Source organism: Brachycentrus maculatus, unplaced genomic scaffold, assembly GCF_059751285.1.
Source record: "Brachycentrus maculatus isolate JH-2025_06_01 unplaced genomic scaffold, ASM5975128v1 h1tg000077l, whole genome shotgun sequence".
Taxonomy (NCBI): Eukaryota; Metazoa; Arthropoda; class Insecta; order Trichoptera; family Brachycentridae; genus Brachycentrus; species Brachycentrus maculatus.
This window is the reverse complement of record NW_028280831.1, coordinates 838,440-861,266: the sequence shown is the minus strand read 5'-3', so window position 1 is coordinate 861,266 and position 22,827 is coordinate 838,440. Positions and strand designations below refer to the sequence as shown.

General features: G+C 32.5%; 1 protein-coding gene across 3 annotated transcripts in view; it reads left to right on the top strand.

The window, feature by feature from the left end:
• Positions 1-3,634: 3,634 nt before the first annotated feature.
• LOC148311083 (uncharacterized) overlaps positions 3,635-22,827 on the top strand; it is a 30,497-nt gene continuing 11,304 nt past the window's right edge. For 2 of the 3 annotated variants that reach the window (XM_088257281.1, XM_088257279.1), the window contains exons 1-4: positions 3,635-3,962; positions 7,603-7,761; positions 19,893-20,102; positions 21,289-21,401. In XM_088257281.1, the coding sequence (XP_088113407.1) occupies positions 3,768-3,962; positions 7,603-7,761; positions 19,893-20,102; positions 21,289-21,401 (677 nt within the window). In that variant the 5' untranslated portion in view covers positions 3,635-3,767. Of the gene's footprint in view, positions 3,963-7,602; positions 7,762-16,289; positions 16,438-19,892; positions 20,103-21,288; positions 21,402-22,827 lie in introns of those variants that run through there. The other variant, XM_088257282.1, reaches the window with a different exon arrangement.

Genomic DNA, 22,827 nt, shown 5'->3' with positions numbered 1-22,827 from the left:
ATAAATTGCATCATTTCAATGTCACTACTTGGTGCGGTATGGCGCATACATTCTCTTTGTGTTCGATTAATTGAGCTGTAATTTCAAACATAAAAATCTTACATATTAATGCGCTGACTTATATATTTATATATATAAATATTATATATATATATATATATATATATATATATATATATATATATATATATATATATATATATATATATATATATATATATATATATATATATATATATGTATGTATATATATTTATATATATATTTGAATATATAAACATATTAAACATATAATATATAACATATATATATATATATATATATATATATATATATATATATATATATATATATATATATATATATATATATATATATATATATATATATATATATATATATATATATATATATATATATATATATATATATTGTAAATAATAACAAAAACACAAATATTTCTGTTTATTTATAGAAAGAAAATATACTCAAATCTGTTACTGTACTGCTATGTAGTATGTATTTCAGGGTAGTCAAAACCCAAAGTAAGCCACCTCCCCTGACCCTGAACTGTTCTCACATCTTCATCCCCACAATTCACCAACTCTTCCCCACCTTTCCACCATAGTGACCTCATTTCTGCATCGCTCAATCTATTTCCATCATTCACTTGCTGCTTTCGAGTTTATGTTTTAATAATTAAATAAAAATAAGCAAGAATCGTATTTTTTTTATTATCCGGACTTTTACGACATCCTCTGTTTTTTTTCTTCTTCAAGAAAACATTTATTTATTTATTTAATTTAGACAATAATAATAAATTCCATTTATGATTTTTGGTTTTTAAAAATTACGCCTTATATCGAAGTTATGCCCGTTTTTTTCTCTCCTTTTTCCTTTTTTTATTGATACTATTACTACTTTATTATATTTATGTGCTGTGTTTAGAATAAAGCATTAATAAATATAATATTTTTTGTTCTTAAACCAAATGAAGGCGTTTTATTGTATTAAAATGTAAGTTTACATTTACATCAGAATTTATATTTTCAAATTATATGCGAATTCATTTAAAATCTTCGATTTTACAATTTAAGTAGCGCCTTTATTTCGCTTTATCTTTTTGCTGAAAACTACTTAAATAATAATTTCTTTAATAGCTTTAAATTATTTTTTCGACAGATAATTTAATGTTTTCAGGAAAATTATAATCTAACTAAGTCTTGTGGAAAGATTATCAAAAAGATTTATGATTTGAAGACTCTTTCTTAACAGGAATTAAAGCATTATAAACAATTATCGATATTTTTGTTCTTCTTTTTTCCTTTTTTCACTATGGTATATAGGACACCATACTATATTTAGACAATTTATTGAAAGCAAGGTATTTGTTTTGTACATACAGGTACATAAGTATATACGGATTATCAATAACGAGACACCTTGTGCTAAAATTCAATTATGTTGCCATGGAAAGGGATACAATGTACTCATTAAAATCACCCCTAATATTACTTAATCTCCGTAGCATTTCACAGATCGACAGTATTAAAATATACGAGTATATTTAAAAATTGTCCTTGAATCATTTTGTGTATAGCAGAAAGCATTTCTTTCAATATCTTTATAAGAAAACCATGGATATAAATTTATTTAAAAAAATATATCTGTTTGGCAGTCTTAACTTAAAATATCTTGCATGGAAAATGGCATCGCAGGGAGGTAAGATTAAAAAATAAAATACTCAATACTTGCACTGTCCGAAAACGCATAACTAAAATGACCGAGCGCTTTGCGCGAACGGTTGCGTGTTCGATATTTGTTTACGTCCCTTTTCTCGCGGCACCGAGAGAGGGAGACAAGTAGGAATTAGAGAGTTAGATTGTCATAAAATTATACACCTTAGTAACTTAACTGCTAACATAGAATCAATGAAATGTATAAACTCATGCCTCTAGTGAGATAGCGAGTGTTTTTGCCTATTTTCACTCATGAATTACATGAAATTATAGTAACTTTAAACATAAAGAGTAAATCCACTCAGGAGTAGGCATAGGCTTTAAAACTTATAAAGTTGAAGCCTGAGTAGGGTCATGATAAGCGGTGTTGCATAAGCCGTAGCTAGATTTCAGAGTCACTTGGACGTCAGATAATGGGGTATAATCATTCGGGGGGAATATCTAATTTAACATACTCAACCTGTAAAGGATTGTATAAGACTCGTTTTGTATTTTATAACACCCGATATAATTGAGTTTAAACCTTCGTATCTCCCTTATTTATCTACACATTTCAATAAGAATCATACCGATAGTCTTGTGATTTTTTTATATTAATTTATTCTCTGATAATAAAAAAAATGTCAGAGACATTACTATTTATAATTAGAATCCTAACTGTCCATCAAACCTCCTCCCTTAGTTTTTCCCTCTAAGGGAAGGAGTTCCCTAAACTCCCTTTTTCCATTGCTCCCTTATTATCATATTTTTTAATTAATGTTTTTTTTAAATGTCAATTTGTAATTCATATATTTTTTAATGTTCAAGTACTATCTACCCTATGATTGCAAACAGCTTTATGTGGTACCTATCAAACGTTTTTATCAATATCACTGGTCTGTTTTTGGTTGGCTGGAAGATATCGCTTTTTAGCAATAAGCCCGCCAATTTACTTATTTATTTTCTGCACACGAAGTTTAAAAAATAAATGAATAAATAAAACATTTTAATTTAAAAAAAAAGTTTATCTTCGAGATTCTTAAATGATTTTTCAACTCCAAAATGTAATACTAAGCAATTTCAACAAAACTTCAAATATTTGGGAATTAAATATTTTAATAAACTCCCTAAAGAAATTAAAAAAATAGAAGATATAAAAATTCTTAAGAACAAAATTAATGCCCATTACATATAAATCTTGAACAAAAATATAAAAAAGGCTATTATAAAAATTATATAAAATATATATTTTATATAAGAATTATATAAAATATTAAGCCTTGAGTGTAAGTCCCTCTCCAAGCACAAGAGTTCAGTCTCTTTTTTAGAGAGGCACAGCGAATCTAAAACTATAAGTTTGCAATATGTATAAATGTTTAGAAATTTTATTATGTTGTAATTAAAAATGTAACTATATTTATTTTATTTTATTTGTTCGGGAATTGTACAGTTTACATATAAAAAAAATACAAAAAAAACAATAGTTACATTAACAATAATAAACATTACATTACATTAACAAAAGTAGTTACGTTAAAAAAAGCCAATTAAACAATTCCACATTTATGTTATAAAACTATTAAAAAACATTCAGAGATTTCAAAAAAGGGTATGATATAAAATAATAGATTTAGCAGAAAGGAGAATGAAAGGAGAAGAATTAATGGGGTGAAATTATAAAAGAATTATAAGGGTGGTTAAATGTTTTTTTTCTAGGTAAGAAGTTCAAAAATAAATAAGTAAAAAATATAAAATAAAAATAAATAAATAACAGATCAAGAGAATGATCTATTGGAGAGTTAGGGGCGATCGGACACCGCGCTCGCTCGGGCGGGTGGGAGCCACCCTCGAGTCGATAGCGGGCGGGCATGCGCACCCCCGCCCTTCCCAGCGAACCCCACCCCCGACGGTTCGACTACTGACACTCATGTCAACACGCCAATGGCCGAAACAGAATGCGCGCGTCAAATTGGTGATCGCACTCGCACACGGCTATCCGGACTTTGTTTATCGCGCAAATGTTGTCGTAGCGGGAGCAACTAACTATCTATGGACAATTCGTGCGTGCTGGACCTTCTAATTAGGTGTTTCGCGATGACCGAGCCCGAGGACCTCAACTTCACGGCCTTCACGGACCTGTGCCGGCTGTGCTCGCTCAAGAGCGGCCCCAGGCTGCACATCTTCGACAAGGACGGGGAGCAGAGGCAGATTCTCTTCAAGATCCGGTCATGTCTGCCTACCATGGTGAGTCCTACAGCCTTACTTATGTCTATGTGCTATTTACGTAAGCCAGCTCTATCTTGTATTCGTGTAATTCGACTACTATCTCACGTAACGCTCTTATATTGTACTTTCTTTGTGTCACAGAATTATGAATAATGCGTTGTACTGCACGTATGTACGGATGACGCAAACATTAAATATCTGCAAAAAATTGCATAATATCTTATTGTGAGGAAAGCTTCTTTAGAAGTATTTTATAAGAAAATATTATCAGTGTTAATAAATAATGTATCATATGTTATCATATTATTATTCAATGATATTCCTCCAATAATGATTTTTTTATTATTAAATGGCGGAATGTGTAATAAACTCTATTAAATTAATGATCTTTGTGCTTGGTATGCAAATATTTATGTACATAGAAAGAGTTAACTTAATCTAGTAGTTGTCCGCCTCCGTGGTGTAATGGTCAGCGTGTTCAGCTACCATGCTGGACGCCCGGGTTCGATTCCCAGGGGGGGGGTGAAAATAAATATAAATGATTATACATTGTAATATTTATTCAACATTACCCTGGACTTTACACCTTACCTTCATGTAAGTAACAATCAAGATAACATTACGTCAATACGATGCAGTGCCCTATGCACCACTGGGCGCAGATAAGAGTTAGAAGAAGAAAAAGTTAGTTCATATTTTCATATAATTATCATTATTCCTCTGTTATATATGGCTCGGGGAGCCAATTTATGAGCAATTATTTTTCCCATAGTATCTCCATGACAACGGTCAAATCGGTAGAAAACTCGCGCGAAATGATTCGTGCGTAGTAGAAGTTCCACGTTGATTTTACAAAGGGGGGGAGGCCGAGCACATGTGCCCGGGGAGCAGAAGCGAGAAGGGGTGACGCCTGCCCGCCGCACCGCTCCTGCACAACGCTAGGGGGGCACCCTTGCGTTATCACCGAGGGGGTGCCACTATCAGTCTGGCGCAGTTCGCTGACCCCCGATGCCTCGAATGCCCCACATAGCTATTTCAGGGTTATTTAATAAAGAATATTTCAAATCTCATTATGAATCACAATAAAAAATACTAAATTAATTCATTTAGGAGTCGGTTTGCATGGGCTCCTGGACCCACTCCGCCAAAATATTTGTGACACAAGCACGTATAATATTTAAAGTGTGTCCTAATATTTGATCACAAATCTGGGTTTGTCTGGTAAATAAATATAATATAAAATAATAATTATTAAAATAATACAAATTGGTGATATGCAGATTAAATACAATTTAATATAATTTAATATTTTTAATTTAATATAATTTAACAATTTAATATTTTCAGGCGTCTCCTAGTGTTTGATAAAATAATTCGTGAAGAATCTTAAAAACATTTCATAGAGGTCTCTGCTTATTAAAATCTTACTCATCTCAACCACAGACGCTGTCAAGAACTCATGTAAAATGTAAGCATGTAAAATAACTTGCCAATTAAAGGATATATATAAGCTCCGAAATTTGAGTAGTGTGGTAGTAATCATAGGTGAATGCTACACTTGTATAAAATGATCATTTAAATCAGACAGAAAATGAAAGGTCGTAAGCCCTGTAAATATTCAAACTTCCATATTCTTCTCCATCTATGTTGATAGATCAATACGAGCCACTTAGGCTTACCATAAAATAGTATCAAATTGAAATATCGATATTTTTTTAAAAAAAAAAAAATATTTTATAAAACCAGTATACAACTGACACATTTCAATCAAAATGGAAACTTTAATACTATAATTTAAATTTTACACTCGCGAATTACGCGCATATGAATAAACTTATAAAGAATAAAACTTATATCAACATTTTAAAACATATATGTAAATTAAATATGTTTGTGACCAAATCTACCTATAAAAATTGCTTAAAAATCCCACAAGCAATGGATCGACATAAATCGACTGGTTTGAGAGTAAATAAAAATTTTTTTTAGTAAACGTATTATACTTTGTAAAATACCCGTGATATACTTTCCCTAGACCAATTGATTAAAATCACTAATTATAATGTATATTATATTAAAATGATAAAATATGTATTTTTTAGTTTACTACAAAACTGTTGCTCTTTCGAACAATTGTATTTTTTTCTTCCCGAATACGAAGTTAGAAAAAAAACATTCTCTTCAATTTTAATATTGCTTCTTGTTCTAGTGGCGAATTGCAATACAGGTTTATTTTTTAAAATTTTAAATCTCAAATTTTGTTTTCAACTAATCTTTGGTAGGTACTTTTTTTCCAAAGCATCTTGTCATCTTTAGAGATATGTACTAAACTGAATACAGCAAAATATTCATAATAATACAGATATGTAAATGTATTCAAATTTAAAAAAATTATTTAATAACGAAATAAACTATGTAAATGCCTTATTTTAAATATTTTCCTTATTCCTAGAAATAATCATTATAATAAAAACTCCACAGCTCCATTACTTCTCACTTCAAACCTTACTTAATTATCCACCCCTTTATACCACCGAGTAGGTGAGTACCTAACTATGAATACTTCTCTGTTTTAAGTTAAGTACATTTCACCTTCTGGATTATTAATATTTCTTGATATAAAGTATGTTCTCTTTAAAATTGTAAAATAAACGTTTACAATTTTTTGTATCAAAAATGTCTGGTATTTTGATTGCAAAGAAGTGGGGTAATTCTGACATGCGTCTTTGAAAACGTTTTGAAATGAATTTAGAGATGTAGAAATATTTCATATAAATTCGGCTTTCAAATTAAGTCAACATTTTTTGATAGAGCATTATAAAAACGCTTCAAAGGAATTAATTTAAAGTTCAACAAAGAGGGTGAAAATTATTTTATTAATCGTTTTGTGCGAAGATTGTGGAGATAGTTTAATATTAAGGGTTATAAATAAATAGAGAAATTTGGGTGAAAATTAGTTAAAAAGGACATTTTACATATAATATATCATGTATAAATGCGAAAGTTATTTACTTTACAAAGCTCTTAACCGATGGCAGTTTCATCTGTCAGGTTCTCCGACTAAGATTCGAAAACGGTTATTAAAATACTCCATATATAAAACATCCAAAAATTCAGGCAATATGAAATTTTGATTTGAATAGGTATTGTTTATGTATTAAAAACAATTAAAGTTAGTTAGTTAGTTAAAACCATTAATACCTAACGAAGAAAATATTTTTAAAACCAAAAAAAAACTAAATCGTCAGACCACCTGTAAACTGGTACGTATAAAAATAAAATTACTAATAAAATATAACTTACTATTTGCTTCTTTACATAGGTATTATCCATCCTCGAATTAAAAAATATACATTTAATATATTTTTTAATTTTATTTAATAGAGAAATATATTTTTTTTATTATTTACAATATTTCAATTTCATACTATTTCTGTGAGCCTAAGCGGCTCATTATTAGAAAATAGGTATCAAATTGTGGTAGAGTGGGTTCGAACCGAGAAACTCTGACTTAAGAGTCCGCGACACTAACCACGGGACCCCAACCCGACACATATTTGTCGAAACTAGTGGGAAAAGTAGTACCAAAAATAAAGTTGTTTAAAACAATGTTTGTTACAAGAGAAGTTACTTTATTTTCTCTTCCCCTCTTGTTTAGATCTCAAAAGATGACTTCTTGCCGAAAAAGATCTGCGAGCGATGTGTCACAAGACTGGAACAGCTGTACGAGTGGAGGCAGAACTGTCTCAGCACAGACTCCGTACTCAGGAACTACGCAGAATCCATGCGAGTCGTCACTTCTACCATCAATTTCCAGGTATGTTTTTGCAGTTTTAAATTAACCCTCTCGTATTTAAAAAAAACCTTTTTTGCCATTATTTATTTGATGTGGAATTTAAGCAGGTAATTAATAAGATAATAAGCAAAATATTTTACTTTTAAAAATAAATATTTAAGAATTTCATAAGGGCCTCACGTAAGGCTTATTTAAATTTCGTGTGGTATTATATTGGATTGTAACATATTGATGATGATGTAAATAAATGATAATACACGAACAGGTAAAATAAAATGCATTTCTTAATTCCAATACGACGAAACAGTGCAATGAATATGAAAAATGTTTCATTTTATTTAGCAAATGATAAATACATTAGAAACAAACAGATTTTATATGCGTGAATGGAAATCCGAAAACACCATGGGCATAATAGTTCATCGTTACAACGCAACGTTTGCAAACGAGTTTTCTTTCCACGTTCGTTTTTTTGTAGAACTATTTTAAACAATCAAGCAAGTCTTTTACTGTAAACAAATTTGTAAGATACGTACTTTTTTTACAATTTGATGGCACTTTAAACTTATAAAGGCGTAGTGTAGGAGAGGGTTAAATGTCCTATTTAAGACTGTATTTCAAAAACATGTTAAAAGTTGTAAGTTTAACAAAAAGCCTAAAAAACATCCCCAGTTTTCTACCCTTAGGACCAGTGAGGTGGGTCACATTTAGGAATGCGGTAGTTTTCCTATTTTTTTTTAATTACACAATATAAAGACATTCTTACCCCTTCTTCTTTGCTTTATTATAACATTTAACGGTTAGGGGGATCCCCAAGCGGCAAAGAAAATTGACGGATTTAACCTGAACAAAAAATAGTCGTAGACTGCGTATTTTATGGTAACTGAATCGCTAAACATACATGGGGTTGTTTCAATAGTACTTAAGGCTCCATATTACCATGCTTTCGTTGATAGTCAACCTATAGAACACATTGTATAATTGAAAGGAGGTGATGGTTTCCTGAAATTATGTACAATAGTAGTATTTAAAATAATAGAAAAACAAATATTTTTTTAAATATATGTAAAAATACGTCATTATTTGATTCGGCAGTCACTTTGTGGTAAAACCTATCCATTTTAATTTAAGTTTTACTCAGTAAATACCACTGCTTCTTAAAATCTACTGTGACACGTGTTTCGATGCATTCCGCATCATTTTGTTTGGTGTTTGAAAATTTTAAGAAATACTGGTATTTACTTAGTAAAACTTAAATAAAAAATTAAAAAACGTGTTGGCATCACAAAAACAAAAAATTTGTTATTTGAGGCTTTCAATTGCGTAGAAACAGACCAGTTATATACAATATTTGATTTTGTCTAAATCCCTGTTCAATGAACAAAGATTTGTACTCAAAAACTTTTCCCAAAAATAAGTTTAATAAAATTTAATCAGCATATGTTTTTACGTGTCTACAAATGTGTAAAATAATTCGAGAAAAACTATTATTTCATGGAAGTTTCTTCTATATTAAAAAAATACTTATTACAAGGATAGATGTCGCATGTCAATTGAAGCAGTTATATACTTTGGGTAGAATGGTAAATGTTGCGCAGTGTATATAGTGATCACTTCAACGAAGCAATGACAGGTCGTAAGCCCTGTAAATGCCTAGACTTCCATATTCTTCTTAATCAATGTTGATATTTCTATATTTTAGTTAAATAAACTTATTTATAATAATTTAATTATATTTTTCCAAATGTATTCCGAAAATCAAACATTTTTTTGTTTGTTTTTGTGTTGTGTTTCTTATCTTCAATGAACACGTAATACCCTGCTTGTACCGCCCGTAGCCCCCTGGCACTTGGAATCTACGTGGGTGGAACATCTGTTTCCTCCCACCACTAAGGCTGTTTGTTTACTACGAACAACGTAACGTAACCTTTAACGTAACCCTTTTAAGCTTAAAATTGAATGTACATACTTCATTAAAAATGTCAGAAAAAAAGAAATATATCGTAGGCGTGGACTAAAAAACAGCATGTGCCAAAAGGTTAATTGTTTTTAAAAATTGATTTTTTTCTATATCTTCACATTTTCGACATCTCAACAAAAGATGAAGAAGAATATGGTTGTCAGTGAATAAAAAGGCCGCTTGGGACAAAATTTTCTCAACTCAGTCCAAAAGAGAATTTTCATGATTTTCGTTTGTCATTGATAACAAAAGTTTGACGATTACCAGGTGCCCGAAAACTTTTCACAAGGGCCCCAAGGAAACGAAAGGAGACACTGTTTCGAACCGAATTACGAGGTCACACTCTAAACAAGATTTGCATCGCCCAAACCGTTCGTTACTTATCAAATATCCTTTTTTCTATTAAAACATCATCATCATCATCAGCCTGTGTCCATCCACTGTTGAACGTAGGCCTCCCGCATGAGTCTCCATCCTCTTCGATCCTCCGCCTTCCGCATCCAGGTCACTCCCGCTATTCTTCTTATATCGTCAGTCCATCTTGTAGGGGGTCGGCCGATGCTTCGTTTGCCAGTTCTTGGGCGCCATTTCAATACCTTTCTTCCCCATCGACCGTCGTCTCTTCGACAGATATGTCCTGCCCATTGCCACTTGAGTGTGCCTATTCGTTGGGTAGCATCCACTACTTGAGTTCTTCTGCGTATTTCATTAAAACATGGTCGGCCTATAATGTTATATTTGAATCTCTACGTAGTGTAGTGGTCAGCATGTCAGGCTATGAAGGCGATGAAGGTTCCCAGGGGGGGTCAAAAAATGAAGGGATTTTTTATTCGACGATTTATTTAATACCACCATCGACTAGTACCTGAATCGCAGGGCTGATGATTATATATTTTACGATCAAGATAACACTATTGCTATACGATGCAGTGCCCTATGTACCGTTGTCTGCGGATAAGGGCTAGAAAGAGAGAGAGAGAGAGAGAGAGAGAGAGAAGTCATCGCCTTCTCAAATTGCATAACATACTAATTCGTTATAACTTACGTCACACATAAACACCCATATATTATTTAAATTTACATATAAAAATTCCATTTCTATATTAAAATTACATAAAATCACACTTGAATCCCTAATCAGAACTCATGAATGAATTTAAGTATTTTTATTTAGTTTGTGGTATTTTTTCTTTTGTATTGCATGTTATTGTGTGAATTTAAATTCATTTTGTAAGAAAAATTAAATAAATCAATTGTTTTCAAAGCCTGCCTTGTTGTGTACATAACATTAAATTTTATATTTTTAATGAAATTCATTAAAATGACATAATTTTGTCTAGCCTCTCGCCAGTCTGGTGTTGTCGGTAAAGACAAAACCTGGTCACTGTTCAAATAAAATAAACGTGGAAAAAACTTTATGTGAAGTTCTTAATTCATTAAACTAACTTGTTTTCGTCAAAATCTTTCGCAAAAAATAAAATTAAAAAAAGCTGCGGAAATACCATAATATTTCTTGAAAGCTCGCGACAAATAACGCGTAATTACTAAATATATTCGCACATTAGTGTCGTCAGACGGACGAAGGGGTGGGGCTAGGACAGGTTACTCGGAGCAACGTGAGGAGGGGGGGAGGGGGTTGTGTGTAGAGAGGGAGGGGAAATCATTCCTAGCCACTATTGATCCGACGCCACCGACCGAACGAACAATTTTCTGCATTTCGACTCTCATAAAACATATGCGGCGCGTCTAAATGAGTTATCTATAAAGCTCTTATGGCTTCACGCGACTGCTCAGTAACAAATGACATTTCTAAATAAAAACACTTCTTAGTACAAAAAAATATGAATTAATTTAATATAATATAGGTATACAAGCATTATAATATGCCTTAACAATCCTTATACGTGCATTTAATAATTACTCTCATATAACAAAGAAAGTTTATCTCAGCAAAGCTTACAAATCACAATTAACACATTTTATGGAAACGTACACGGAACTTTAAAATCCAAATCACAAAATAGATTTGAAAAATAATATATATCAAATACATCAAACAATGCGTAAAATATTACCTCATTTGGTCAAAATAATTTATAATATTATTCAATAAAGTTGTTCAAAATGCTTCCTAATGGAAAAGAAAAGTCACCACCTGAAATTGCATCACATACATTAGTATGTGATGCAATTTCAGGTATTATGATGAATTATCATAATAACCTACGTCACAAATAAACACCCATACTTATAAAATATTATTATGTATAAAATTTTATTAAATATTCAAATTACATAAAATCATACTTATTAAATCCCTTACTAGAACATACAAATGAATTTGTGCAATTTTTTGTAATGTGGGTATTGAATGAATTTAAGTAGTGTTTTGTAATTATTATTGTAATACATCAATTCAATTAAATTTAAATTTATTTTGTAAGAAAAATTATATGAATTCATTGTGTTCAACGCCTGCCTCGTTGTGTACATAACATTGATTTTACATAAAATAAAATGATATATAATTTTATCTGGCCTCTCACTTGTCTGGCGTTGTCGGTAAAGACAAAACCCGGTCACTGTTCAAATGAAATAAACGTGGAAAAAACTATATACTTATGTCTATAAGTTATTAAAAATCGAAATTACATAGGTAAGTGTAAAAGAGCTATTGATAATTGGATGATAGAGATGGGTAGATCTGAAATAGATCGTGTTCGACCATGTGTTTTTGACCGCATGTTATGAACAATTTTTTTTCATATACTTTAATGAATAAATATTGTAAAATGTGCCTTCGACACGGGAAAACTCTATATGTAATTATGTGTAAGTATGATAAAAATGAATTGAAGAGCACAAGTTACTACGTTTATAATACAAATAAAAACACCACAATGAACCTAAAAAGATATGTATTTTTACATTTCCTGTAAAATAAGTTTTTCTACTCAAAGCTCGTTTTCATTTCCCTAGAGAAATTTACAAGCTGTTTACAGCAGTGACCGTTGTCATGACCACAGGGAGGAAAAATTGGGGGATTTTTTATTCGTTTTATTGATATTATTAGATAGTTCTAATAATATTTTCTGTAAAAAGATACTGTGGGGTTGAACACTCTGGCTGAAACATTACTAAATAATACATATGCCTTAAGGAATATGATTGCAACAAAAAAATACTAATCCTTGCAACGTGCTGGTTATGCTCAAACAGGGAAAGAAAGAAAAAGTGAAAATCCACATGCGCAAGATGGTCAATATATAGATTCGTGTGAAATCCATGGTGGATCTCAAAAACCTCCAAGATGGAAGGATAGCTGAGATCCACGTCTCCCGAGTTTCTGAAGTGACAAAATTTTAACCAACAGGTAATAATAATTTTGTCTCAGAAGAATAACAGAAAAATTTGTTTATTCAACTTCACTGCTAAAATAACAAGAAAATATATAAATTTGAAATTATCAAATTATTAAATAAATTTGAAATCAGAATTAAAAAACTTCTAATGTCCTTAAAGAATCTTAATTTTCCAATCGCCTTATATCTGAAGACTATAATTTTGATAAATCAAAGGGCATAGAAATATTACATGTAAAGAAACTGGTCTACATTTAGATAATCTTAAAATAGTAATAATTAAAGCAATTTATAAATTCACATAATCAAAAAAATAAATAAATTTAAATTAAGTCCACATTTAATAATATTCCCATTGTGATTCTTTTATCTCCTTTCATTCTTAATAAAGAAGAATAATGATAACTTGTTCAAATGAAATAGTTTTTGCGATCATCTGTCGATGAAAATAAATGTAGTTTTCAAAACTATTCGTGTGAGATAAAACTCAATTAGAAGTCAAATACAAGTGTTTAATTTTCAAAAATCAATATGTGATTCCACATAGTTAATGCCAATAAATAATATGACTTTCTTCTTTGTTTATTTTTTGGTATTTTTATTAAAATGAAAAAACAACTGGGCTTTAAAAGGAAAACGTTGTAAAAATACACTTTCATTCATGGAAAATTCGTGAATTGAACCGTGGGGGCAAACAGGCTACTACTCGTTGGAGTAGGGCTCTTGGGGACAGGAGGTGGGGGAGGAAACGCCACAGGGTGAAATGATTCTTCATCTAATATAAATAATAAACATATAATACATCTTCACAACATTTTGAGTGTGTCCAAATACTTGTTCATAAATCGGGATTATCTCCACTTAGGAGTTATTTTTTATATTATTGACATCTCAGCATAGATGATTGTTGTGAACTCACATGTACCAGGTCACGAAATTGATGAATATAACTCGAAGTTCCTAAAAGTTGAGTAGTGTGGTTGTTAATCATTGGTGTAATTGGTGAATGTTATACGTATGTAAAGTGATCATCTGACCAGCCTATGACTTGTCGTAAGTCCTGTAAAAGCCCAGAAATCCATATTGTTGTTCTTTTAATGTATAAAGCTATAAAAAATGTAAAAATACGTCTTCATTCAGTTGACTTATTTTTTATTTGTTATATGTTACATATAGTAGATATATATATATATATATATATATATATATATATATATATATATATATATATATATATATATATATATATATATATATATTATTTTCACGGGAAGTTTGTGAACAAAATGGCCGCTGGTGCTCGTAGTGTCGCTTTACCGTGGCGGGAGTTTCACGCACTAACCGCCCTCCCCGCTCGTCGCTCCCCGCTACCTGCCCCCCTCGCACTGACATTCCAATAAGGCCTCTCCACTACCCCCTCGCCCCTGACCTTCGCAGGAATATACCCGAGGGGGATCTACAATAAACCGAAGGAAAATGCACCGTTTTCAATATAAAACAATATTGATATTTAAATATACTTACGTGTTTATATAGTAATATTATATATGATATAAACTGTAATAAAACTGTTTCATATGTTTCCGGGATCGATATATTTAGTAAATGTTAGGAACAATGTCAAATCTTTGCATTGGTTTTTAAAAATAAATAATTGGGGATATCGTTAAATTATTTATTCATTGCTAAAATATTTTGACTAAAAATGATAATTGATTTTTTTATTGTACTATGATTGTGATTGAAATTAATTCAATTAAAATTTATTTCACAAAATATGTCATTTTTTTAGTATGATTTCTCAAAATATTTAACAATACGTTTGAAATAAGGTAATATAAATAATAAACATGTATTGTAAGGACTATGGAAATATTTTAGGAATTAAAAAAATGTTATAAAATATTACTCTTTATAATTTCAATTTCATATTCTACACGAACCTTTGTTGTGAAAAACGTACATGTTCAGATGAATCGTGCCTAGAATTCGTCATAAATTTTCCCCTGAATCTATCTTTTCAGACGCTTTCTCAAATCGAATAATTTTCCTGACAAATCGCCTGCAAAACTGCCATATTGACAAAAAGAGCGTTGCACAGCTAGTTCTGGACTACACGTTTTCCTCGTACGTTTGCTAGGTGTCTGCAGATTGTAGCTCGGCTGGCCCAAACAAAGGTATATCCCGCAAGCAGACGGCGTCAGCTCGCATACACCGGTAAAAGAGAAAGTTTTATCGATCTCCACAACCCTCCGTTTGCCTCCCTCGCGTCCCTTTTCACTTTTACCACTGCCTGTCTGTGTCATACCGATGAATCTACCATCACTGATGCAATTTGCGTTTTCAAACTGTTCGAAATATTAGACGATCAATTAATTGGTAAATATTTTATAAGAAACATAACATTTTATTATTTCACGATAAAAACCATGCACTTAATCTGAAAAAATACGTTTATTTCAAAATTATGAAAAATTAATAATATACATTCGAAAATAAATAATACGATTCAGGCTCATCACTAAATAACATTTAAACGTAAAAAAATCAATTATATTTAAAACGGTACGTTTTTTACAATCTTGACAGTTTTTCAAGTAAATTATTAAAAATCAAACACTTGTATTATTCCACTTATTAAGTTTTATTTTACTATGAAAACAAGTTTCAAAACAATTTTTGTAATCATCTGTCGATGAACACATTTGTAGTTTTTTAAGCAAGTCGTGTAAAATGAAATAAACCCAAAAAGTGGTTTACTACAAATGTTTAATTTTTAATGATCAATAATATGTCTAAGAAGTTAATGCCAAATCAATAATAATATGTTTTTCAAGTAATCTCAGTAATTACTTTACTTGATAATTATTCTGGCTTGATTGTAAAGAATATGCCAAATTGATATTTTTTTATTTTACATATGTTTTACGTTATTTAAGTATAAGTCGCAAAAAATAGCAGGATTACGAGTAGATTAAATTAGCTAGAGTCGTAAAATAAATATGTTATCGAAAAAATACATGTCCGTATTATACGGAACAAGTAATACATACTTGGAAAAGCCTTTCTCGTCGCCCCTCCGTCGTTTTCTGTATCGGGGGCGCAGAGGTGCAAGGGGGTGCAGCCGATCCGTCCTGCGTCCCGCGAGCCCCGACCCTCCCCGCGCGGCCGGCTGGCACTACGGTGCAGTGAGGAAAGCTTTTCCCTTGCGGCCGGCGCGATAACCACCGCGCTACTCCTGCTCTCCGGGTAGCGAATACCTTCCGTGTACCGTGATTTCATTATTTTAAGTTGACCCGTGAGCGTCGGTGTGCGTGGAAGTCGGTAGTGCGTTTCCCGAGATAATATACGCCATACACGATGCATTATTATTGGGTAAGTTTTTCGTGTGGAATTGCTGTGTCTTGTGATAGGTTTGCGTCAGATTCACATATGGAAAATTTCGTTTTTAATTGTGTATTAAGACATGATGTCTGCGTGGTTTGCCTTTAAGTGTGAATTATTACACAGATTGTGGAAGATATCAGCTTTGTAAAATTAAATCAAATTATAATGTTTTTGTGCCCATTATTTTCTTCTTTTCTCATAGTGAATAAATTGTTTTACAAATTATGTGCCGTGATTATTAAAATATATATGAATACGTTAAATGAGGAAGCATTGTGCTATGTACATTTTTCATTTACTTCAAGAAGATTTAGATTTAATAAAAATAAAAAATATTTTATATCCTACATTTTTAATCAGGATAAAAGTAATGTAAATAAATTTTCAATAATTTAATTTTAATAATCAGTATAATTTAAGCATCGAAATCCTAGAATTCACGTAAATAAAAGTGTTTTTATACATTAATTATAGTATACTTAATTTTTCCAAGTTAAATATTATTTTTCAGTTGACAATAAAAGGTTAATATATATTTTAGCTCAATTAAATGTGTATTTATATATATATACTCCTATTATTGAATGTTTGAAAACGGTAAAATACAGGAGCGCATGAGTAATGAGTGCGTAGCAACGCACTGACAATATTAGCATACACAACGGATAACTCTTGCATATTCATATATGATAATAGCATCCTCCCCCATGCGAGCGTCTTTACTTTCGTGGGGTGAGTGGCCTCCCTTACGCCAAAACTATACTGCCCCAAGCTTTCCGACAGTCACCAACCTGCGTGTTAGTTCCAGACTACCAAAACTCGCGTTTAATAATATCCGTACTATATAAAAATGACGATTTCATTAGGATCGTGATTAAGGTGAGGTGTATGGTTTATTCTCACCCTTTTGACAATCAAGTGTACAGGAATGCTTTCCACACGCGAGCCGATACGATCGCGCACGCATCGTGGAAATACGCGTAGGTCTGTGCGTAGGAATATAATGTATCCGTGTGCGTGTGTGCCAAAGCATGCGCATTTTCTCCAGTTACTCAAAATTAAGCTTGATCTACGACCAGTTAAGTTTGGAGTCAAGTCCCCGGACACTTAGTAAAAGTGAGAAAATCTATTGTGCGTTCTGGGGATAGCGATCGGTGAATTTTTGCTCAGTGACACGAGATTTGGTTGCCTAGAGGTTCGGTCACGTGGTCGACTATGGAAGTTGCAATGAGTTTGGTCGGATATCGGATTTTCACTTTCGCCTCGGGTTGAATGCACTCCAGCGGTGGATGACGTCCCCCGCCCCTCGGGCCCTCTCCACCCACCCCCGCCTGACACCTTCGCGCCCCGAAGGAAACTAGTGGGGAGGGATGATCAGACTGGTTTGTTTTTGACAGTAATTTAGACATACCTAGATATACCTAGTTGTGAACAAGCCAGCCGGTTAGTTCACAAGAGCTTATAAAAATCGGTAACATTGAAAGCCATCTCGAAATCATCGAAACCTAATAGAAATTTCATTAGTACGTACATTTATAATACACAATATACTCGTAAACGCATTGCTGTCCTCGAAAAATAAGCTTTTAAAAAATAAATATGTAAACGAGTCTGCAAGATGTTTTCTAGTATAATAACATGAATTTTCATAATCTAAATAACATTATCGTCCTTTATTTATAAAGTATTTCATTAATATATAATTTATTCAACAACCCTTTTCACAGTCTTTAAACAAAATAAGTAAAAGTATTAGTGCTATCATTTAAATAAGTGAATCGGACTTTTTTCATCGTTGCGTTGGTAGAATAATTATAAAATTAAAATAAATAATTATAAAAATAATATTAATATCTAGATTTTTTTTAATTGTTTCTAAAGTGAGAAATTACTCAAATTTCTGAAAACTAAATAAGGTGCTAGTTAATTTACCTATTTTACGGACCATGTGTATTTTATTCATAAAAATTTTAATATCTTCATTATTAAATTGCAAAGCCAGACTAAAAACATAATTTAAAAAAATTGAGGCTCTCGTGGAATTCTTTTTGGAGTACGGGGTGTTCGCTTTAAAAAACGTCGTATTATACAATTGTAGTGTGGTTTTGTGTACAACAAATGTACGGGTGTTGTGTGGTAAACTACATTTTTTTTAATTGTAACATTCCCATCAATACAATGATGACAGATAGAGATAGGTTTTTAGGTCAATATATGGCCATTTAAAATGCATTTATTTTAAAAACACCGGACATTTTTTTGTATTAATTTCGAGTGTAAGAAGATGCACCTGAATTTTGTAAGCAATTTTTTGATTGGATAAGTGCGTCTTAAAGTCCATAGAATACAGTAATATAAAGATTTATTTTTTGAAATACTGAAGCGCCTATAGAGTACTTCAGCTAATTATCAGGAACAAGATAGAAGGAAGATGTGTTTTTTAAATTTATTTCTTAAGTTAGCTCATATTACATTTAATATAAAAACTAACATTTACACTTAATATAACATCATATGTATTTCCATAGTTTAATTGTCTGCACGCTCGGCTACCGTACTGGAGGTCCCAGGTTCGATTTCCAGGGGGGGGGGTCAAATAGTTATAAGTGATTTTTCACTTTAATATTTATTTACTATAACTCTGGACTGGTACCTGAAGCGGAGGGCTGATCGCCTTTTCTTCCTGTGTTAACGATCAAGATAACACTGCGTTTATATGTTGCAGTACCTTATGCACCATCGGGTGTGGATGAGGGTTTGAAGAAGAAGATCCGTACTTACATTTTCTTACAATAAACATTTCATACATTTTCAAACCCTTACACATAATGCAGTTTTCCGATTCTTTTTTTTTTATTCTGTCTTTTTCTATCCTCATTTCTAGTTACATGTTTATGAGAATTTTTATTTAAAACTACCTACCTAATTCATAAAGTATTTGTGCCTTCCTAAACTAACTAACTAACCATTACGCCGCTTCCCCGCAGGGGTAGGCAGAGAGAATAGAACGCCACTCCACTCTGTCCTTGCAAACAGTCTTGGCCTCTTCCACGTTCATGCATCTCCTCATACATACCCGCCGATTGTTTCGACTCCTAACCTGACCACTTTCAAGTATTTGGCATACTTGATCGTGCCAAGTTTTCCTCGGTCTTCATTTGCTCCTTTTTTCAATTACATTCACCTCATAAATTTGTTTAACCGTTCTTTCATCACTCATTCGTTCTACATGTCCAAACCATCTCAACACACCTTTCTTAACTTGATCGATAATGCGTTATTAGGGCACTCCATTATTCTATCATTAATATTTTTAAATTGGTAGAAGGTAACTGCTTGAGATTGGAGGAGTCTAGAAGATGTTCATCAAAGCTAACGACATGGGGATCTTGGCAATGCCGATTTATTGCGAAGTGGCTGTATATGGTGTTTTTCTCTCGCAGGACGGCACAGTGAACATGGAGAAGATGACGGAGGCGCAGAAGACCGCGTACCTGGAGGCCCACGTGGCCGTGCAGCAGCACATGGCCGCCGCGGCGCAGGCGGCGCGTCGCGAGGCCGCGCAGCCCGCCCAGCCGGCGCCGCCGCAGCCCGCCCCGCCGCAGCAGCAGCAGCACCACCACCAGTACAGCGCCGTGGGCTCGCCCATCAAGGTAACGAGGACAACCATCCTAACTGAAGATTGCAAACCCACGCTTTTAAAAAGTTGTATTTTCACCAGGTCAAAATACGAATTTTCGTACCATAATATATGTTTTTATTTATTTATTTTCATCTATATAGTAAGGTAACGAGGACGACTATCGTGTCGTTTCTTAGAATTTCAAACCTCCACTTGTTTTATAAAGCTGGATTTTCCACAAACTTAAAATACGGATTTTCATACCACAATATTATTTATGTTTTTAATTATTTATTATCGTCTATATAGTAAATTTATCACTGCGTTTATATGAAGCAGTGCCTTATGCACCATTGGGGTGCGGATAAGGGTTTTGTTATTATTATTATATAGTAAGGTAACGCGAGGACGACCATTGTATCGTAACTAAGAATTTCAAACCTACACTAGTTTTTTAAAGCTGGATTATCACCAATTCAAAATATGATTATTCATAGCATCTTCTTCTTCAAACACCTAATTGCACCCGATGGATGGTGCATGAGACACTGCATCATGTGAAAGCAGTTTTATCTTGATCGTTAACACACGAAGGAAAGGTGATCAGCCCTCCACTTTAGGTACCAGTCCTTGTGTTACTACATAAAATATTAGAGAGGAAAAATTCTCCTTCCCGGGAATCGAACCCTGGACCTCCAGTATAGTAGGTGAGCGTGCTAGGCAATTAAACTAAGGAGGTGGACAAATCCTCTTACTATAATGTATAATAATTATCATATAATCATCGGGTACAATCTGAGGCCATCATAAGGGATGTACCGTTCAAGGTAACGAGGACAACCATCATATTGTACTATAGATTGCTAACATGTCCATACTTGTTTTATAAAGCTGGAGTTTCACTAACTCAAAATACGGATTTACATACCATATTGTAAAATATTCATAATATAATCATCGGGTTCGACTGAGGCCATCATAAAAAGTATACGACGGGTGTGTGTGCACAGGGCTTTGCGCTTAGTGGGGATCACACTAAAGACCAGGGGGAAATGTGAAAAATTACTTTAAAATATATTATACTCGCCGAATTTAAGGTTATCTGAAGAGAAAGAGAAAAACTCCCAGAGAAAACATTTAGGAAAACGTTATAAAATATTTTATACTTACTATTTTATAATAGTTAGTAAGTTTTTTTTAAATATTTTGTTCAACAGGTTCCTCAAGTGAGCTCCAGTACGGGAGCAACAGATAGCACGTTCACAGTCCCCGATGACGTAGGGTTGGGTTATGAAGGAGGAGTGAGAGTGCTCCAGAGTTTAGGAAGCTGGTGAGTACCTATTTATGACTTTCAGTTGAACAATAAAACTATCGTTTAACCCAGGGGTTGGCAATGTGTGGCTCGCGAGCCAGATGTGGCTCTTTAACTAATTAGTGTGGCTCATTTTTCGTCAAATTCAAAATGCCATTTTCAAAATAATAACAATCAAAATGAAAAAATGATTGTTATTATTTTAAATTATTCTGTGCATATTCATTTTTGGTTCGCTTGGGTAAGCCATTCTCTTGTAAGAAAAAAAGCTGTTTATTTTAATAGAAAAAGACGTTATCAAAATCTTATTTGAGGTGATTTATAGGTCTTTGATAGATGTATAAATCTCATATAAAAATATGTTATTTGAAAAATACTTGTAGGTTCCTTTAAACATGAAATGAATTAAATTAAATTATTGAAAATTAAAAATTGGCACTCTAAAAATGTCCAAACCGTTTTACTATTCGAATTTGGCTCTTTTGATCCAAGGGGTTTCCAACCCCTGGTTTAAACTGTTGTCAAGAAATCTTTAGAAGTATTCGAGTGCTAAAACTGATATTTTGTGCAGTTTCTTTTCATAATTACATTATTCGAAAAACAATTATAATATCGCCAATCATATCAATGTTATAGATATCCAGGTTACCGTATACTTTTATGCGATGTATCATTTATTTTTTGTATGCAATAACGAACATCATCATTTCAGAGAAATCTCGTCGGTGGGGTGTACAGTTTATCGTTTAAATATTATTATTATATTAATTATGATGCAGTAGCGGTACGGAAATCGGAATCTTAAGTATTCTGATGTGCATTTTTACTGAAATTAACAGTGTATGTAATGAATTTGCCCGTTTTAATGATCTTGTTAACAAAGTAACCAGATTTCTATAAATGCGATAGTGATATTATTCCGCATTCTCTTAAATGTTGCATGCAGTGAAATGATAATTCTACACTTCTCATATTATTTTTTGACATCTCATCAAAGATGAAGAAGAATATGGAAGTTTGGGCATTTACGGGGCTTACGACCGTCATAGGCTGGTTTAAGTGATCACTTTACACACGTGTAACATTCACCAATTCAATATTCACCAATATGTTGATGCATTTCAAAGAAATTGTTCCGCTTTGTAATAAAATCGTTAAGCTTTTACCACTTACTGTTTTAAGTTTTTTAACCCAAATTTAACTTTCAGTTAAATTCATTTTATTCACACTTACCTCCGTATATTTCTAATAAAACAATAATTATTATTTGTGTAGTGTTGAAAGGCCTCAAAGAACTCATACACATCAGCAGTAGAGTATACGGGTTCACTCCGAGTGCCCTAGCCATTTCTGTCTTCTTATTTTCCAATCCTAAATATGGTCTTCATATCGTAGTCGTACAGGAAAAAGTGACTTACTGACAAAACGTAAAATGTTCAGGAGG